Source organism: Scyliorhinus canicula, chromosome 13, assembly GCF_902713615.1.
Source record: "Scyliorhinus canicula chromosome 13, sScyCan1.1, whole genome shotgun sequence".
Taxonomy (NCBI): domain Eukaryota; kingdom Metazoa; phylum Chordata; class Chondrichthyes; order Carcharhiniformes; family Scyliorhinidae; genus Scyliorhinus; species Scyliorhinus canicula.
Genome location: NC_052158.1, coordinates 108969201 through 108984873, shown reverse-complemented (window position 1 = coordinate 108984873; position 15673 = coordinate 108969201). Strand labels below are relative to the sequence as shown.

Sequence of the window (15673 nt, the reverse complement as noted above, 5' to 3'; positions counted from 1 at the left end):
ACGAGTAGGCTTCAATGAAGTTACTGTGAAAAGCCCCTAGTCGCCACATTCCGGTGCCTGTCCGGGGAGGCTGGTACAGGAATCGAACCGTGCTGCTGGCCTGCTTGGTCTGCTTTAAAAGCCAGCGATTTAGCCCAGTGAGCTAAACCAGCCCCAGATGGCGATGGAGATTGGACATAACTGGTCTCAATTAGCTTTGCACCACATCTAGGTGGGATCCAGATCATTGTCAAAACGATTAAGCCAATTCCTAATGACATACAGGAACACAACAGATTTGACAACGTAAAGTTCTCAGACTTTACTCATGATAAAAAGTCAGCAACACGTAGCGTTTGACCTGCTCAAGCCTTCTAAGGAAAGAGAAATTTTTGAGAGGAAACAGCAAAGTCAGGTTTTACAATGTGAGAACAGGGCTAAACGCCGTGTTTTTCAGAAAGGTCAGGAAGTATTGGCAATGAACTATACCACCAGTGATGTGCCATCTTCTTGGCACAGACAGGACCCGTCTCCTAGACTGTTCAAACTCGGGGCAATGTAGTGTGGAGAAGACACAGTGATTACCTTCAGCTAGAACAAGTTTGCTAGAGACAGAGTCAGCCGAGAGTCCAGACAAACTGCCAAGTGAAGACCTGTACAGACCGGAGAACCTTAAAATAGCGGAAACAACTGTGGAAGACAGTGAGGACATTTCAACACCGAGTCAACCTCCAAACCCTGGGCTGGATTCTCCCAAAATGGGACTATGTCCCCACGCTGGTGTAAAAACGCTGAAGTTTTACTCCAGAGATTGCTGGAAAAAAGATCAGCTAATTCAATGCCCTGCAGGGGGCTAGCAGTGACCCCGATTAATTCTCGCAGCTTTAGCTGAGGATACGGGCCCCCGCACATGCGGTTTGGAGTCCGCGCATGCGCACAGCGGCGGCCTCTAGCGGCCGCGCCGAACTCCATGGCGGTCTCGGACCGCGGAAGCAGGCAGAAAAATTAGACGCCCCCCCATTGGCCGCGCGCCCGATCATCTAACCTTGCGGGATCTAACCCTCGGTCACCTATAAGGCCTCCCCCGGTGTCCGATCCCCCCACCGCACCCCCCCCCCCCCCCCCCCCCACCAGGGCGGCCGCGGACTGAGTCCGCAGTCTCCACGCGAACATCCCTGACCGGCAATAGCAGATTAGTTCAACGCCATCAGGAACCCGGCCGGTCGGGAGCGGAGGATCGCTGGGCAGGCCTCTGACAATGGGCCCCCAGCTGCGCGGTATACTCCGCGGTCACACCAATTCTTGGGTCCTGGAGTATCGCCGGACCAGCGCCAGGCCTTATTTCGGCGTGAAAGTGGATTCTCCGCCCACCGCGCCGAACGTGATTTTGGTACGGGGCTGCGGAGAATCCAGCCCCTATATCCACTTTGGTTCAGGCAACAATGGACGATATCCAAACTCAATCAAATACACCAGAGATTACAGTCAACACGAAAAAGCAGACGCCCAAGGTTTGTCGACAACCACACAGAAATCGATGTCCTCCAAAACGTCAAAGTTATTGACTATTGTGTTAATTGTTCATTTTGGAAATTTTGATTGTTAACGTTATATTGCATTTCATCACAAGAATCTCTGATGTAAAGGGGGAGGAAAGTGTTGTGTATTCATGTTTGTTCCATACGACCATAAGGCCATAATAGGAGCAGAATTAGGCTATTCAGCCCATCGAGTCAGCTCCGCTATTCGATCATGGCTGATATGTTCCTCATCCCCATTCTCCTCCCTATTCCCCATAACCCCTGACCCCTCTTATTAATCAAGAACACCAGATTTGTGCTTGAAAGTCCGAGTTGGAACAAGGTCACTTTAAGAGTTTGATCATGTGAGGTACTGATGGCGTCACCAGCAGCTTGGATGGCCTACCAGTCAGTCTATTCTAGCAACCTGTGAGAAAATACCTTTCCAATAAAGCTCCCGTTTGTTTTGTACCTTTGTGATCTGCTCTCGCATGTACTTTAAAAATAGCACACTTACTTCCAGGACCATCCTTGATTCTGGGCCCTGCTGGTTCTGCTTCTGCATTTGTAATAATGTGTGATTGTGTATCAACATCCAATGCTGTTTCGTTCTCATCCTCATTGTCTGCATGTGTGAAGATCCAGTCCAATGCTCTCTCCAGGTTGTTATTCTGCAGAAATAGCCGTGCAATGGTGGAATTTACTCTTTCATAAAAAAATCTACACAGTTCTACTGAAAAGCATCTCTGTTACATCATCAGGTTGAAAAGGTATCAGAGGGGCAGCACGGTGGCCTAGTGGTTAGCACAACTGCCTCACGGCGCTGAGGTCCCAGGTTCGATCCCGGCTCTGGGTCACTGTCCGTGTGGAGTTTGCGCATTCTCCCTGTGTCTGCGTGGGTTTCGCCCCCACAACCCAAAAATGTGCAGAGTAGGTGGATTGGCCATGCTAAATTGCCTCTTAATAGAAAAAATAATTGGGTAATCTAAATTTATAAAAAAAAAGAAAAGGTATCAGAGTATCAATAATGAAGATGGGGATGGGATTTTCCAGCCCTTCCAGGCGGCAGGGTCTTCCAGTCCCACCAAAGATGACCCTCCCTACCCCCATGGCTGATTCGGCAGCGAGCAATTCAAATAGCCTTTGACTTCGGTGGGACCAAAAGATCCTTCCAGCAGCCAATGGCGAGCTGCCTTACGGAGGCTTGGGGGAATCCCAGCCACAGCATCCACCAATGTGCTTTGCTTGGATAGCCACCTGTATTGAACAAATGGCATGATCAAACCTCTACTGCTACATGGAGCCCAGGAATTAGTCAGAGTTCAGAAGGGTGGCACATTGGTTAGCACTGCTGCCTCACTGCGTCAGGGCCCCAGGTTCAATTCCAAAGTGAAAGAATGTTAAATTAATTGACAATAGCAAAGACTTACTGTATTTCGATTGCATTAGTTACTTATTGTAATAGTACCTTTTTGTTAGTTTGATGTACTGGTTGCCTTTTAAATAATCTTTTATCTGGGTTGATTTTAGTTTATTTGTTACGGTAAAAGTCTCAAAAACATGGAATCTTGTCCTTCGGTTCTTTATGTCTGTCACTGGGAAATTCATCTCTTTTTAAAAGTTATCAATCTTTACAGGAATCCTAACAATTTGCATGACTAAACATCTGGTTATTTAACTGCGGAAAAAGGCACGTAATAGTCAAACCTAAGCAACTCTTCTCAAATAGACATGTAAAGCCAATTACATGCTGTGGTTACAAGAGCAGATCAGAGGCTGGGAATTCTGTGGACAGGAACTCACCAAAGTTTGTCCAACGTCTCCAATGCACAAGTTAGGGATGTAATAGAATACTCTCCACTTCTCTCAATGAGTGCTGCTCCAACGAGACTGAAGCGTAATACCTTTCAGGACATAGCAGCCAACTTGATCGGCACCCCACCCAACCACCACCGTAAACATTTACTCGCTCTACCATCAGCATAGTAAGACGTCTTACAACACCAGGTTAAAGTCCAACAGGTTTGATTCAAACACGAGCTTTCGGAGCGCAGCTCCTTCCTCATTCACCTGAGGAAGGAGCTGCGCTCCGAAAGCTCGTGTTTGAATCAAACCTGTTGGACTTTAACCTGGGGTTGTAAGACTTCTTACTGTGCTCACCCCAGTCCAACGCCGGCATCTCCACATCATCAGCATAGTGTCAGCAGTGTGTTCCATCTCCAAGATGCACTGCAGCAACTCACCAAGCCTCCTTTTATAATAATAATCTTTATTATTGTCACAAGTAGGCTTACATTAACACTGCAATGAAGTTACTGGGAAAATCCCCTAGCTACATTCCGGCGCCTGTTCGGGTACACAGAGGGAGAATTCAGAATGTCCAATTCACCTAATAAGGACGGCTTTTGGGTCTTGTGGGAGGAAATAGGAGCACCTGGAGGAAACCCACACAGACACGGGGAGAACGTGCAAACTCCACACAGATAATGACCCAAACGTCCATACCCGTTACCTCTACCACCTAGAAGGGGACAAGGCAGCAAACACATGGGAACATCCCACCTTGTAAGTTCCCGACCAAGCCACACTTCCTGACTTGGAACTATGTTCTGGTTCTTCACTGTTACTGGGTTAAAAACCTGGAACTCCCTCCAGACAACACTATGGGTGTGCCTACTCCAGGTGGACTACAGTGGTTGAAGGTGGCAACACCACCTTCCCAAGGGAAACTAGGAATTGGCCACAGATGCTAACAATGACTGCGATGCTCACACCCCAGGAACAAATAAAAATAAATTCCCAACAGACACATTGGATGTAACACAGTAGAAGAAATTGGGGGCTGATTTCCCATCAAACTCAAGGACATGAAGGTCACTGAAATGTCCATCTGATGCTCAGTGTTGAGTTACCTAATTAAACACAGGCCACATGGAAACAGTTCTTCATGGTCTACATGGCTATATATCACACCAACTCCCATTTACTGACCAACTTAAAACACAGATGTTTACACGTGAATAGGAACTATTCCTTTAACATAATTGCCATTTTTCATGAAAGGTTTTGTTTTAGAAGATTACTGAATATTTAACAGTTTAGGCACATCAGCAATCTCAGCTTTCAAAATGATACAAGGAGTTAAGCGATTTGTGTTCAATAGGTTGCAGTGAAAATATAATGGGAACTCAGACTTACAGTTGCTTTCAATGCATGAATGGCTTGGTTCCTGGGAAATCCCATGGATGTAATGATGGCAACAATCTCTTCTGGTGGCTGGTTTTCCATTGAAGACGCCCCTCCTGCTAGACCAACCTCATTTTGGCTAATCTCATTATATCCTGATAGTGATAGCGGTTCAGCAAAATCTAATGGGGACAAAAATTGAAATATAAAGAAAAAAATTAATGATTAAAGGATCCATCCTCTCTTCAGATCTGCAATTTTAATAGTACAGAGTACATCTTCCAAGGCAATACGTTAGTTTTGCACCATGTAAAAACCACTGAGCCACCCTCTGGAACTGCATAGGGTGACATATTGACCCTCACGTTACACCTTAATGTGGTTTTTATAAAAAATCCTTACAGAAAACATACAACTTTAATTTAAAATATGGAATGAGATCTCAAAGGTTACAATTTCTGGAGAAGTTGTGATCAACTACACACATAACTATGGCAGCTGCTGTTCCCGACAGCCAGCAAAACAGGCAATGTCTCATTCAGAGAAGATGTTGAGATATTTCACACCAGCCCGTTTTAGTTTTATTCTTGGATAAACTGGTCTATCAGCATTATTAAGCATCTCACTGAAAAGTTTAAACTGAATTTACCACGGCATCTTTCGTCAGGAAACCCATAATAATTTGTACTTGTAATTGGTTATCTGGCTTCTAAGCTTACCAGGTTCCTCCATGTGTGCTATGACCCAGTTAAAGGCCAACTCAGCCCCCAGGTTTCCGGTGTAGTACACGGCTTTCCGACACGCTTCTATTGGGAAACCCATCTCAGCCAGCTGCATCACTGCTGATTCATCAATTTCAGGAGCTGTAGAAAAAGGAACAAAAAAAACGGACAATGGCCATAATGGCAAACTCGGTGCTTTCAGGGAGTTCCATCAGGAGAGCCAAATGTCTGCACAATGCAAGTATGGACTGCTTCAAATAATAGCAATGCTTGACGCTCATTGATTGAAAATTTTGTGTTGACCATTTGTCGAGTGCGAGCAATAACAAACCCGCCAACGTCAATAATGAAAATCAAATCAAATACAAATTATACCTGGATTAGAGTAACACTCACGGGAAATATGGTTAGCTTTTACACATTCCTCTATTATTGTAAGGAAATAATCAATCAAATTGGCAGTAGAGCTTTGCAAAATTACTTGAAGAGATAGTATGTTTTAAGGCATAAAACGTACCACAAGTCTATAGAAATTATTTTTAAAATAGAAATGTGAGGGGAGTTTTTGTGAAAATTAAAACATAGGCGTTAAAGCAGAGAATGGTCCATTAATTGGCTAAAATAAATCACATTTTCTAAAACAGGAGAGTGAAACTGATAACATATACCCCATGAAATGGTTCAGCAGACTGCCTGGAAGTTAAAAACAAATTATTATTTTACTTCCATTTACCAGGAGCTTCAATCTCCACCCTTTCATTCCCCTCAAAAACGCGGACTGATTTTGCAACCCAGAGGAACGTGGTACTCCACAGCATCTCATACAAGTTGCATCAAGATTCAACTTAACCCTGTCCTAACATAGCGTTGCTACAAGCAGAACTTGTTCAATAACATCAGGGGCAACAACCACTGCCGAGTTTGCCTCATCATCAATCCATTGGAACAGTGATCCCAATTGTTGACTGACTGAAATCAGATACTCTGCAAACACCAGAGATTGAATTTTGGATCTTCCATATACCACATGACAATTACTCACTGAGTCAACAGCAATCTCTTGAAAACATGAAGAAAATACGCAACTTTGTATAAACCTAGCACAGCTAAAATACTCAGAGAGCAACTTGCATTCATTAATCAAGAGAAAATGTGCAAAAGGTGCTACAAAAAGGAAAAACAGATGTTGAACCGTAGAATAGTTTGGAATGATCGTGTTCGGCGATCGGGCAGAGAATGGGCTCTGACGCCAAAATCCGGGGCTGCCGCCAGTTTGCCACTGGTCAGCCATGCTCCGCCCCCTCGGAAATGGTGTAATCGCGTTGCACGCCATTGCAACGGCATTGGCATGTCATCGGCCAGCCTGCCTGCGATGCTCCGCCCCCGATGGGCCGAGTTCCCGATGGCTCAGGACACGTGTGGGCTCAGCCATGCAGGAACACGGCGTGGCGGCTGCAGACTGTAGTCCAGCGCCGCCACACTCAGCCGGGATCCGTGCCACTAACCGGAAGGGCTTCTGCGAGGGCTGGGGGGCTGGTGGGGGTGGCCACGGGGTGGGCTGTGGGGTCGCAGATGGAGGGTCGGGTCCGCGGACGGCCGGTGCCATGTTGCACAGCATGACCGCTAAAGGTCGTCAGTTGTTCACTTGTGCGTCCCGGGACCCGGCCATTCTCTGGCCGTTTTCGGGCGGGAGGTGGGAGTTTCACCCGCCACCGGTACTCGCCCCTCACCGGTTGTGGAATCGGTGAGGGGTCAACTCTGGTGTTTTGGTCATAGACCACACATGCTCTGCTGGCATCGGCACTTAGCCGCTGAAATAGAGAAAACAGCCATGGTTCACTGTTTAAATTTGAAAAGTTGATTTTCAAATGAGGAAGCAAAAATGGAAAGTGGTGGGGTTTAGGAGAGAGTTCCAGGGATTACGGCCTACATGGCAGCAGGCCTCACTTTCAATGATGGCAGAAGGATGCACATTAGGCCCGAGAACAACTGATGGCTCAAACATTACGTTCATGACGGTTCGAAAAATAAGATCTTACAAAGCCCGGGATGAATTTCTAAATGAGAATGAAGATTTTAAATATGCACAGATAAAGAGTGCCTTTGGGATCGGTAAGAGCTGAGGTGTAAGTGAGTGGGGCCTATTGCCAGCCAAGACACAGGTAGGGGGATAGCAAATAAGTTGGAGCATAAGTAAATTGAAGGCAAGTGGAGAGCATTGTAGAAGTCATGGTTTGAGGTAACAATAAAAACTTGCGTTTGCATTGTGCCTTTGACACACAAAACATACCTCACGGAGACAGTTCATGAGACATTATTGCCTACTACCCAACCCAATAGTTATTTGGTTCCCAGTGTGCTTTTGGGCTTTTGTCCCAGGAGAAAGAGCAGTACCCTACCTGTGCCTATTTTCAATGCCACTGTCACTGCTACTGTTAACCTCTGTAACTTGAGCCTGCTCTGGGACCACTGACCTCTTGACACCACCTCCCCCATTCCCCCAAGGCACACCACCACCACAACTGCTCCACCAAAGAAAGTTTCTTCTGGACGCTGCTACATGGGCCTGTGCCAGTTGTGCAACCTACGGCCCAGCTGGGACATTCATGGCTACTGGCAGTGCCTACACTAACAGAGAGTGATAGACTGAGGTAAGGAGAAGCAAGAGAAATTACAGAGAAAAAAAAAAATAGAATTTTACAGCATGATGTATGTAGAAATTTCAGATATATTGGGCTGGATTCTCCATCCCGCCGCGCCAGACTTCTGGTTCAGCACACCGGCGGGATTCTCCGTTTCACCGGCTGGTCAATGGGGTTTCCCATTGTGGGGCAGCCTCACGCTGTCGTGGAACCCCGTGCTGCCAGAAAAATGGAGAATGAACAGCGGAGAATTCAGTCCATTACATTGAAGATAGTATGTGACTGCTGCAGCCATGTTTTAAAAATAAATCCTAGTTTGAAAGACAGCTATGTTTTGGAGCCAGAGGTGCAATGAAAGCACCGTTAAAAAGCTTGGGCTAATGGAATGTTGTTTGGATTAAGGGGGTTCCCTGTGGAGTTAATTAGATCTCTGCTTCTTAAATGGTGTAATTACTGAGAGAGCCACGGTAACAGGCATTTTGCAGAAAAGCAGTGTTCGTTGAGTTTTAGATGGAGATGTGAGCAGAAGTCAAGCACTTCAGTTCAGCTAAAAGATATGTCTGTAGGTAGATTAGCAGTTTCTTTCCAAGCAGTTCAGAAGAGCGTGGTTAGAAGGTGATCTGAACCAGCTGAAGCAGCTTCTGAAGAAATACAGCCAGAATTTCTGCATGGTTCTGACAGGATTCAGATCTTTTCTTAAAGCAGTGGCAAAAGATCTCTCTTTCTCAAAGACATATCTGTAAAGCAGGTATTCCTGAGGGCTAACTGTATTTAACAGTGGATTGAGAGGTGAGTTTTTTGTGTTGTTTGAGTGGGAATAAAGTCAGCTGTTATTGTGTTCACTGTATAGATTAGCATTGTTTAACGGGTAATTGTAAGCTATTTTCTGGTGTGATTTTAAAGCTATTGTAACACTGGGCTAGTAATAAAGTTTGTTTTAATATACCATATCCCTATTTCTTCATGAAATCACTCTTGGAGTGAAGTATCCTCTCCTCAGTCTTACAAAATTAAAATAAAATATTTTGGGTTTCTGTCCAGTATTCTAGTAACTGGAGTTGGGGGTCTGGTCCAGCAACAGGCAATTCTAACCTATAGGTCTATGTGGAGCACATTCTCCTCAGAAATGTCCTTCTTCAGTGCCTTAGCTCATTCTATTCCTTCCCCAGTATCTCATCTCATTCTATTGTTCCCTCCTCGTATCTGGCTTTCTCTTAAATGGACCCATGGTATTTTCCTCAACCATTCCATGAGGTAGTGTGTTTCACATTCTTACCACTAAGAGTAAAGGTTGAATAGAAATGGACTGGGGCTTAGAAACAGATTGTTGGGATGTAAAAATAGATTAGGGGACTGAAAGTCAAAGTGAAGGAGAAAATGGGACAAGAAAATGGGACAAGAATGTTTGGCACAAAGAGAGACTACAGGGTGGCCTCCAGCCAGAGGTGTTGAGTGGATGCCACATCTCGGCCTCCTCCAGAGGTCCTCAGCACCTCAGATGTCAGTCTTCAGCCAATTCGATTCACTCCATGTATTATAAAGAAGCGTCGGGGGCGGCATGTGGCGAGTGGATAGCACTGGGACAGCGGCACTGAGGACCCGGATTTGAAACCTGGTCCTGGGTCACTGTCCGAGTGGAGTTTGCACATTCTCCCCATGTCTGCGTGGGTTTCACCCCCACAACACAAAGATGTGCAGGTTCGGTGGATTGGCCACGCTACATTGCCCCTTAATTCGAAACAAAAGTAATTGGGTACTCTAAAAAAAATTTTAAAATAAAAAAATGGCTGAAGACACTGGATACTACAAGGGCTATGGGTCCTGACAATATTCCAGCAATGGTACCGAAGGTTTGTGCCCCAGACCCAGCCATGTCTATAGCCAAGCAGTTCCAACACAGTTATAAAACTGGCACCTACCTGGCAACGTGGAAAATTTCCCAGGTATGTACTGTACGCAAATAGCAGGACAAATCCAGCCCAGTAAATTACCGCCCATCAGTCTACTCTCAATCATCAGCAAAATGATGGAAGGTGTGGTCAACAGTGCTATCAAAAAGGAGCTGAAAACGAAGTGGGAGGGGGAACTGGGGGAACAGATCGAAGACGGGACATGGGCTGATGCCCTGGAGAGGGTAAATTCTTCCTCCTCGTGTGCGCGGCTTAGCCTCATCCAATTCAAGGTGCTGCATAGGGCCCACATGACTGGGACGAGGATGAGTAGGTTCTTTGGGGATGAAGATAGGTGTGCCAGGTGCTCGGGGAGTCCAGCGAACCATGCCCATATGTTCTGGGCATGCCCGGCATTGGAGGAGTTCTGGAAGGGGGTGGCGAGGACGGTGTCAAGGGTGGTGGGATCCAGGGTCAAGCCAGGATGGGGACTCGCGATCTTTGGGGTTGGGGTAGAGCCGGGAGTGCAGGAGGCGAAAGAGGCCGGTGTGCTGGCCTTTGCGTCCCTAGTAGCCCGGCGAAGGATTTTGCTACAGTGGAAGGACGCGAGGCCCCCAAGCGTGGAGACCTGGATCAATGACATGGCGGGCTTCATTAAGCTTGAGAAGGTTAAATTCGCCCTGAGAGGATCGGTGCAAGGGTTCTTTAAACGGTGGCAACCTTTCCTCGACTTTCTGGCTCAACGATAGGGTACTGGGACAGTAGCAGCAGCAACCCGGGGGTGGGGGGGGGGGGACGTTGATTATGTTAGCTTATTTTATTTAAATTTGATTTATCTAATTTTAATTTATGGTTAAGTTCTCTTGTTTGGGGGGGGGGGGGGTGGGGGAATGTGATACATGTGATGTTACGGTATGGGGGGAATTGTGGGTGATATATTACTGCTTTTTGCTATACTTTTTGTTATATTTTCTGTAAAAAATTCGAATAAAAATTATTTAAAAAAAAAAACAGTGCTATCAAATGGCACTCACTCAGCAAGATACGACTTACTGACGCTCAGTTTGTGTTCCGCCAGGGCCATTTAACTCCTGACTTCACTACAGCCTTGGTTCAATCGGAAAGCCATCCGGACCAGGGGCTTTGCCAGATTGCACCATCCCAGTAAATATTAAAATGTTGTCATAGCCTAATGGGGATTCCAACTCAGTGCTCCTATCCACCTCAATCATTAGAATGGGTAAACCATCCAGAAAGCCGGACATGACCAGCCCATATGCAGGAGGCTCTAATCTACAAGGATCGCAGTAAAAAGATTCAAAAGCTGCATTAACCGGAGGAGGATCCGAAACAAGGTTGCCGCTCGACTGGAGTATCCGTGTGAACTCCCGAAAGGCAGCCTGCTATTCGAGCTGTTGAGCCAAAAGGCGACTGGCCGTCTCCCCACATTCATAAAAAGAGCCTCTGAAGCGTTGTAACTGACTTACCGCCCTGCCAGTCAACAATAGATTGAACTGGGTCTGTAGTTTTTTTCCTACTTCCCAGTAGCTTCGGAGTAGGATTAAGCGAGTACTGGCGATCCACCACTAAAATGGAATCCACCAGCCTCTGCTGCTCCAACCTCGTTGTCCTCACCAAATGCGCTCTGTAAGAGATAATTTCCCCGAGACTGCCTTAAGAACCTCCCAAAACATGGAAGGTGAGATTGACTTGGATTTGTCCTCTTTGGCAGTGGACATACGCTCAGAAATCCTTTTTATCCATGTTATATCTAATCTCCAGCACGGATGTTGGGTGGGCCCAGACTCTAGCAACCGATCAATAAAGTGCAGGCATGGTCCAAAATAATAATTGCCGAGTATTCAGCCACCACCACTGAAAGGGGAAGAGCACTGTCCAAAACAAAAACAAAAGAATTGATACGCGAATATGCTTGGTGGACATGTGAAAAAAAACAAAGAGTCTCTTGTTTTGATGCAAAAAGTGCCAAAACTCTAGCCAAAACCAGAGTGAAATGCCTACCCAATCACCCCTTGTGCAACCTAGTCTGATCTCTAACCCGCACGTGGGTCTCTTGCAAAACACTACATCGGAGCACAAGCTCTTGAGATGAGCAAATGCCCTCGACCTTTTCACTGGGCCATTCAAACCCCTAATGTGGCAAACAAATTGGAGGTCTCCCACCCCTCCTCAATCCAGAGTCAGCCATTCTCACCAAGAGAGATTAACCAAAAGATACGTAAAAGGTAAAGCAAAAAGATTCACCCAAGATGGCCTTCAAACCAAGTCAAATGACAGGACTAAGGAAAAACAACAGATGCCATCAGGAAACTACCCATCTCCTCCCAACAACGATCGGCACTGAATGTGATCACATCATAACACAAATAGAAGCGAGGCAAACAAAAACTTACGCTAAAACTACAACTTATATTTAAAAACTCTAACGAAACAAGAACTCTAAGCTTATTATCTAATAAACCATTATAATGAGCTGCAGCGAACCCTCCATAAGACCGTACGACATAAAGCAGAATTAGGCCACTCGGTCCATTGAGTCTGCTCTGCCATTCAATCATGGCTGATATTTTTCTCATCCCCATTCTCCTGCCTTCTCCCCATAACCCCTGATCCCCTTATGAATCAAAAACATATTGATATCTGTCTTAAAGATACTCGGTGATTTGGCCTCCGCAGCCTTCTGCGGCAAAGAGTTCCACAGATTCACCACCTTCTGGCTGAAGAAATTCCAAAACCGCTCCCATTAACTAACTCCCTAGTTAGCAGGGAGACTCCCAACTGGACAAATAGATACAAATAACAAAATACAAATAATGGAGCCCCACATAGTACAAGTCTAATCAAGGAGTATAAGAACGCAACCCCAGCAAAAAGAAAAAACATGAAACACCAACAATACAACAACATGCCATTGCAGAGCCAAAAGAAAATTACAACGCGCCTAATTTGTGCTTTTTAACAAAAGAGTCCACATCTGCCGGCACGTCGATGAAATAGTCCTTTCCCTCAAAAGTTGCTCGGGGACGAGCTGGGGAGACCAACCTGAACCGGACTCCACTCATATACAGGGTGGCCCTGTCTCCATTGAACATGGTTCTTTTAATTGAAAACTCTGCACCCATGCCCTGATAAGACCTGATGGTGTGGCACAAATCGTGGTGTCCCCTTGTGCATCGAAAAACCTTCTCCTTTTCCTTAAAGCTGCAGATCTCACAATCACCGCATGAGGTGGGTCTTCAGGATGAGGCTTCTGCCGAAGTGTGCGATGGGCTCTGTCCAATTCAAGTGGCGATGTGAATCCATTCTCACCCACCGTTTTGCAGAATATGTCCCAGAAGTATTCAATGGGTGGTAGGGCCCTCAATCCCCTCCAGCAACCCCACAATCCAGATATTGTGCCTCCTGGACCCGTTTTCTAGGTCATCTTGGCTCTCAGTAATTTATTCATTTCGGCCACCTAAGTCAGTTCAGATTCCAGCACAGCAATCTGATTGATCATGGCTCCCTGGACCTCGACAATTGCATTACTTTTCCCCCAGAGTTGCTTGAATGGAGGGCAAGGCCTCTTCAATTGATCTTTTGAGATCTTCCAACACAATTTGCCGATGCTTCTCAAATTCTTTCGCCAAGGTACCAGAGAGAGCCTCGGCCATTAATGGAGTGGACGGAGATACAGAAGCCGACTCCGCCACCTACTTTCTATTGAGCTCCAAGAGGCTTTAGACTCCGTTGGTGTGTTGCTGCTCCCAGCTTTCTGCTCCGTTTTTATGGGGCATTTCAGCAACAAAAGATCTCTATTCGGATAACCAACGTGAGTTTCCAAGGAGTAAACAACCCCTGGCACCAAGGATAGGGGCAAAGATGACAGTTCTCCAGCAGGAGCCACCTTGTGCACCCCTACATTATGCCACTGGAATCCTCCCCAAGTATGCTGATGACACCCAACTCCACCTCACAACCACACAACCACCTCGTCTGAACCCTCCACTGTCTCTGACTTGTCATGTTGCTTATTTGACGTCCAGTATTGGATGAGCAGACATTTCGCCAACAATTATTGAGAAGACAGAAGCCGCTGCCTTTTGCTACCAATTCCAATCCCTAGCCATTGATTACACCCCTCTTCCTGGCAACTGGCTGAGACCAGATTGCTTGCATCCTTGGTGTCATCCTTAGCCCCAAGAAGTTTTCAACTGCATTTCAAGGTCATCACTAAGACAACCCATTTCCAATTCCATAAGATTACCTATTTCCGCCTCTGCTTCCGCTCATTTGCTGCTGACAACCTCATCCAGCTTTATTGGCTATTCCAACACCTTTCTGGCCAGCCTCCCATGCTCTATTCCAAGTAATCTCGAGGTCATCCAAACCTTGCTGCCTGTGTCCTACTCCACATCAAGTGCCAGTCACCAATCACCACTGTGTTCACTGACCTATATTGTCTCTCGGTTAAGAAATACCTCGATTTTAAAACTCTCATCCTTGTTTTTAAATCCTTCAGCAGTCTTACACTTTCTATCTCTGTACTCTTCTGTGGTCCGACAACCTTCAGATATCCATGCTCCACTAACTCTGGCCTCGCGACCATCCCGGAATTAAGTGTTTTGCCATTGGTGACTATGCCTTCAGCTGTCATGGCTCTAAGATTGGAAATTCCTCCCCAACCCTCTCCTTCTCACTCTCCTGCTTTCAGACAATCTTTAAAATCTACCTCTCTAACCAAACTTTTGGTCATCTGATCTAATATCTACTGTGATTTGGTGTCATGTTTTGTCTGAAAATGCTCATGTGAAATGCCTTGGGACATTATTTATGAGCCAGCAACATCAAAGTTACTGTGATTAGGCTTCTCCAGAAGTTCTGTACCTCAGAGCCTGGTATCACTCCGCTTCCTGATCACTTGCTCAAGTTTAACTCACAGTGAGGAACGTCAGTGTGCAGGTCAAATCTAGCTGAGCTTCAAACCTCATACTCAATCCTTACCAAAACTATTTATTTTTCTTTTCAAAATATCGCTCTTCTCCAACTTTACTGCCACTGAAACCCTCATTTGTACTTTTGTCAACGCTTCAATCAACTTGTCTACCATTCCCCTTAACAGCCTTTATTAACTCCCATTCATCTAAAACTCTGATACCTCTCATCCCCACAACACAAAAAGATGTACAGGCTAGGTGAATTGGCCATGCTAAATTGCTCTTTAATTGGAAAAAAAAAGAATTGGGTACTCTAAATTTTAAAAGAAAAAAAAACAGGAGGACCTCACAAGTAATTTAAAATTGGGTTATCCAAATAGATTGATATTTCAAAATGCTTACTGAAGTACACAAGCAAACAGCACAGGATTAGGTCACAAGGTCCTTGAGCTGCTTCATCATTCAATAAGATTATGGTGGATCTTTCATTTTCAACTCCACTTTCCCGCTCCATCTTCATACCCTTTGATTCACTTGATTCCCTCAGTAACCAGAAAGCTATCCATCCCTGTATTGAATATATTCAACTGAGCACCTACAGTCCTTTGAGGCAGAGAATTCAAAAGATTCACAACCCTCTGAATGAGGACATTTCTCCTCACCTCAGTGTTAAATAGCTGACGCCTTACCATGAGATCATGGCCCACAGTTCTAGACTCTCCAGCCAAAGGATACAGCCTCTCAGCATCTACTCTGTCAAACTCTCCAAGATGTCCGATGAGATGACCTCTCAGTCTT

At 45.6% G+C, this 15673-nt stretch overlaps 1 protein-coding gene across 1 annotated transcript in view; it reads right to left on the bottom strand.

Moving 5' to 3' along the window:
- Positions 1 to 15673, bottom strand: part of usp13 (ubiquitin specific peptidase 13) — a 138795-nt gene that overhangs the window by 8632 nt on the left and 114490 nt on the right. The window contains exons 16-18 of the mRNA XM_038816610.1: positions 5405 to 5548; positions 4698 to 4867; positions 2017 to 2170 (exon numbers count right to left, since the gene is read on the bottom strand). Coding sequence (XP_038672538.1) covers positions 2017 to 2170; positions 4698 to 4867; positions 5405 to 5548 — 468 coding nt within the window. The remainder of the gene's footprint in view (positions 1 to 2016; positions 2171 to 4697; positions 4868 to 5404; positions 5549 to 15673) is intronic.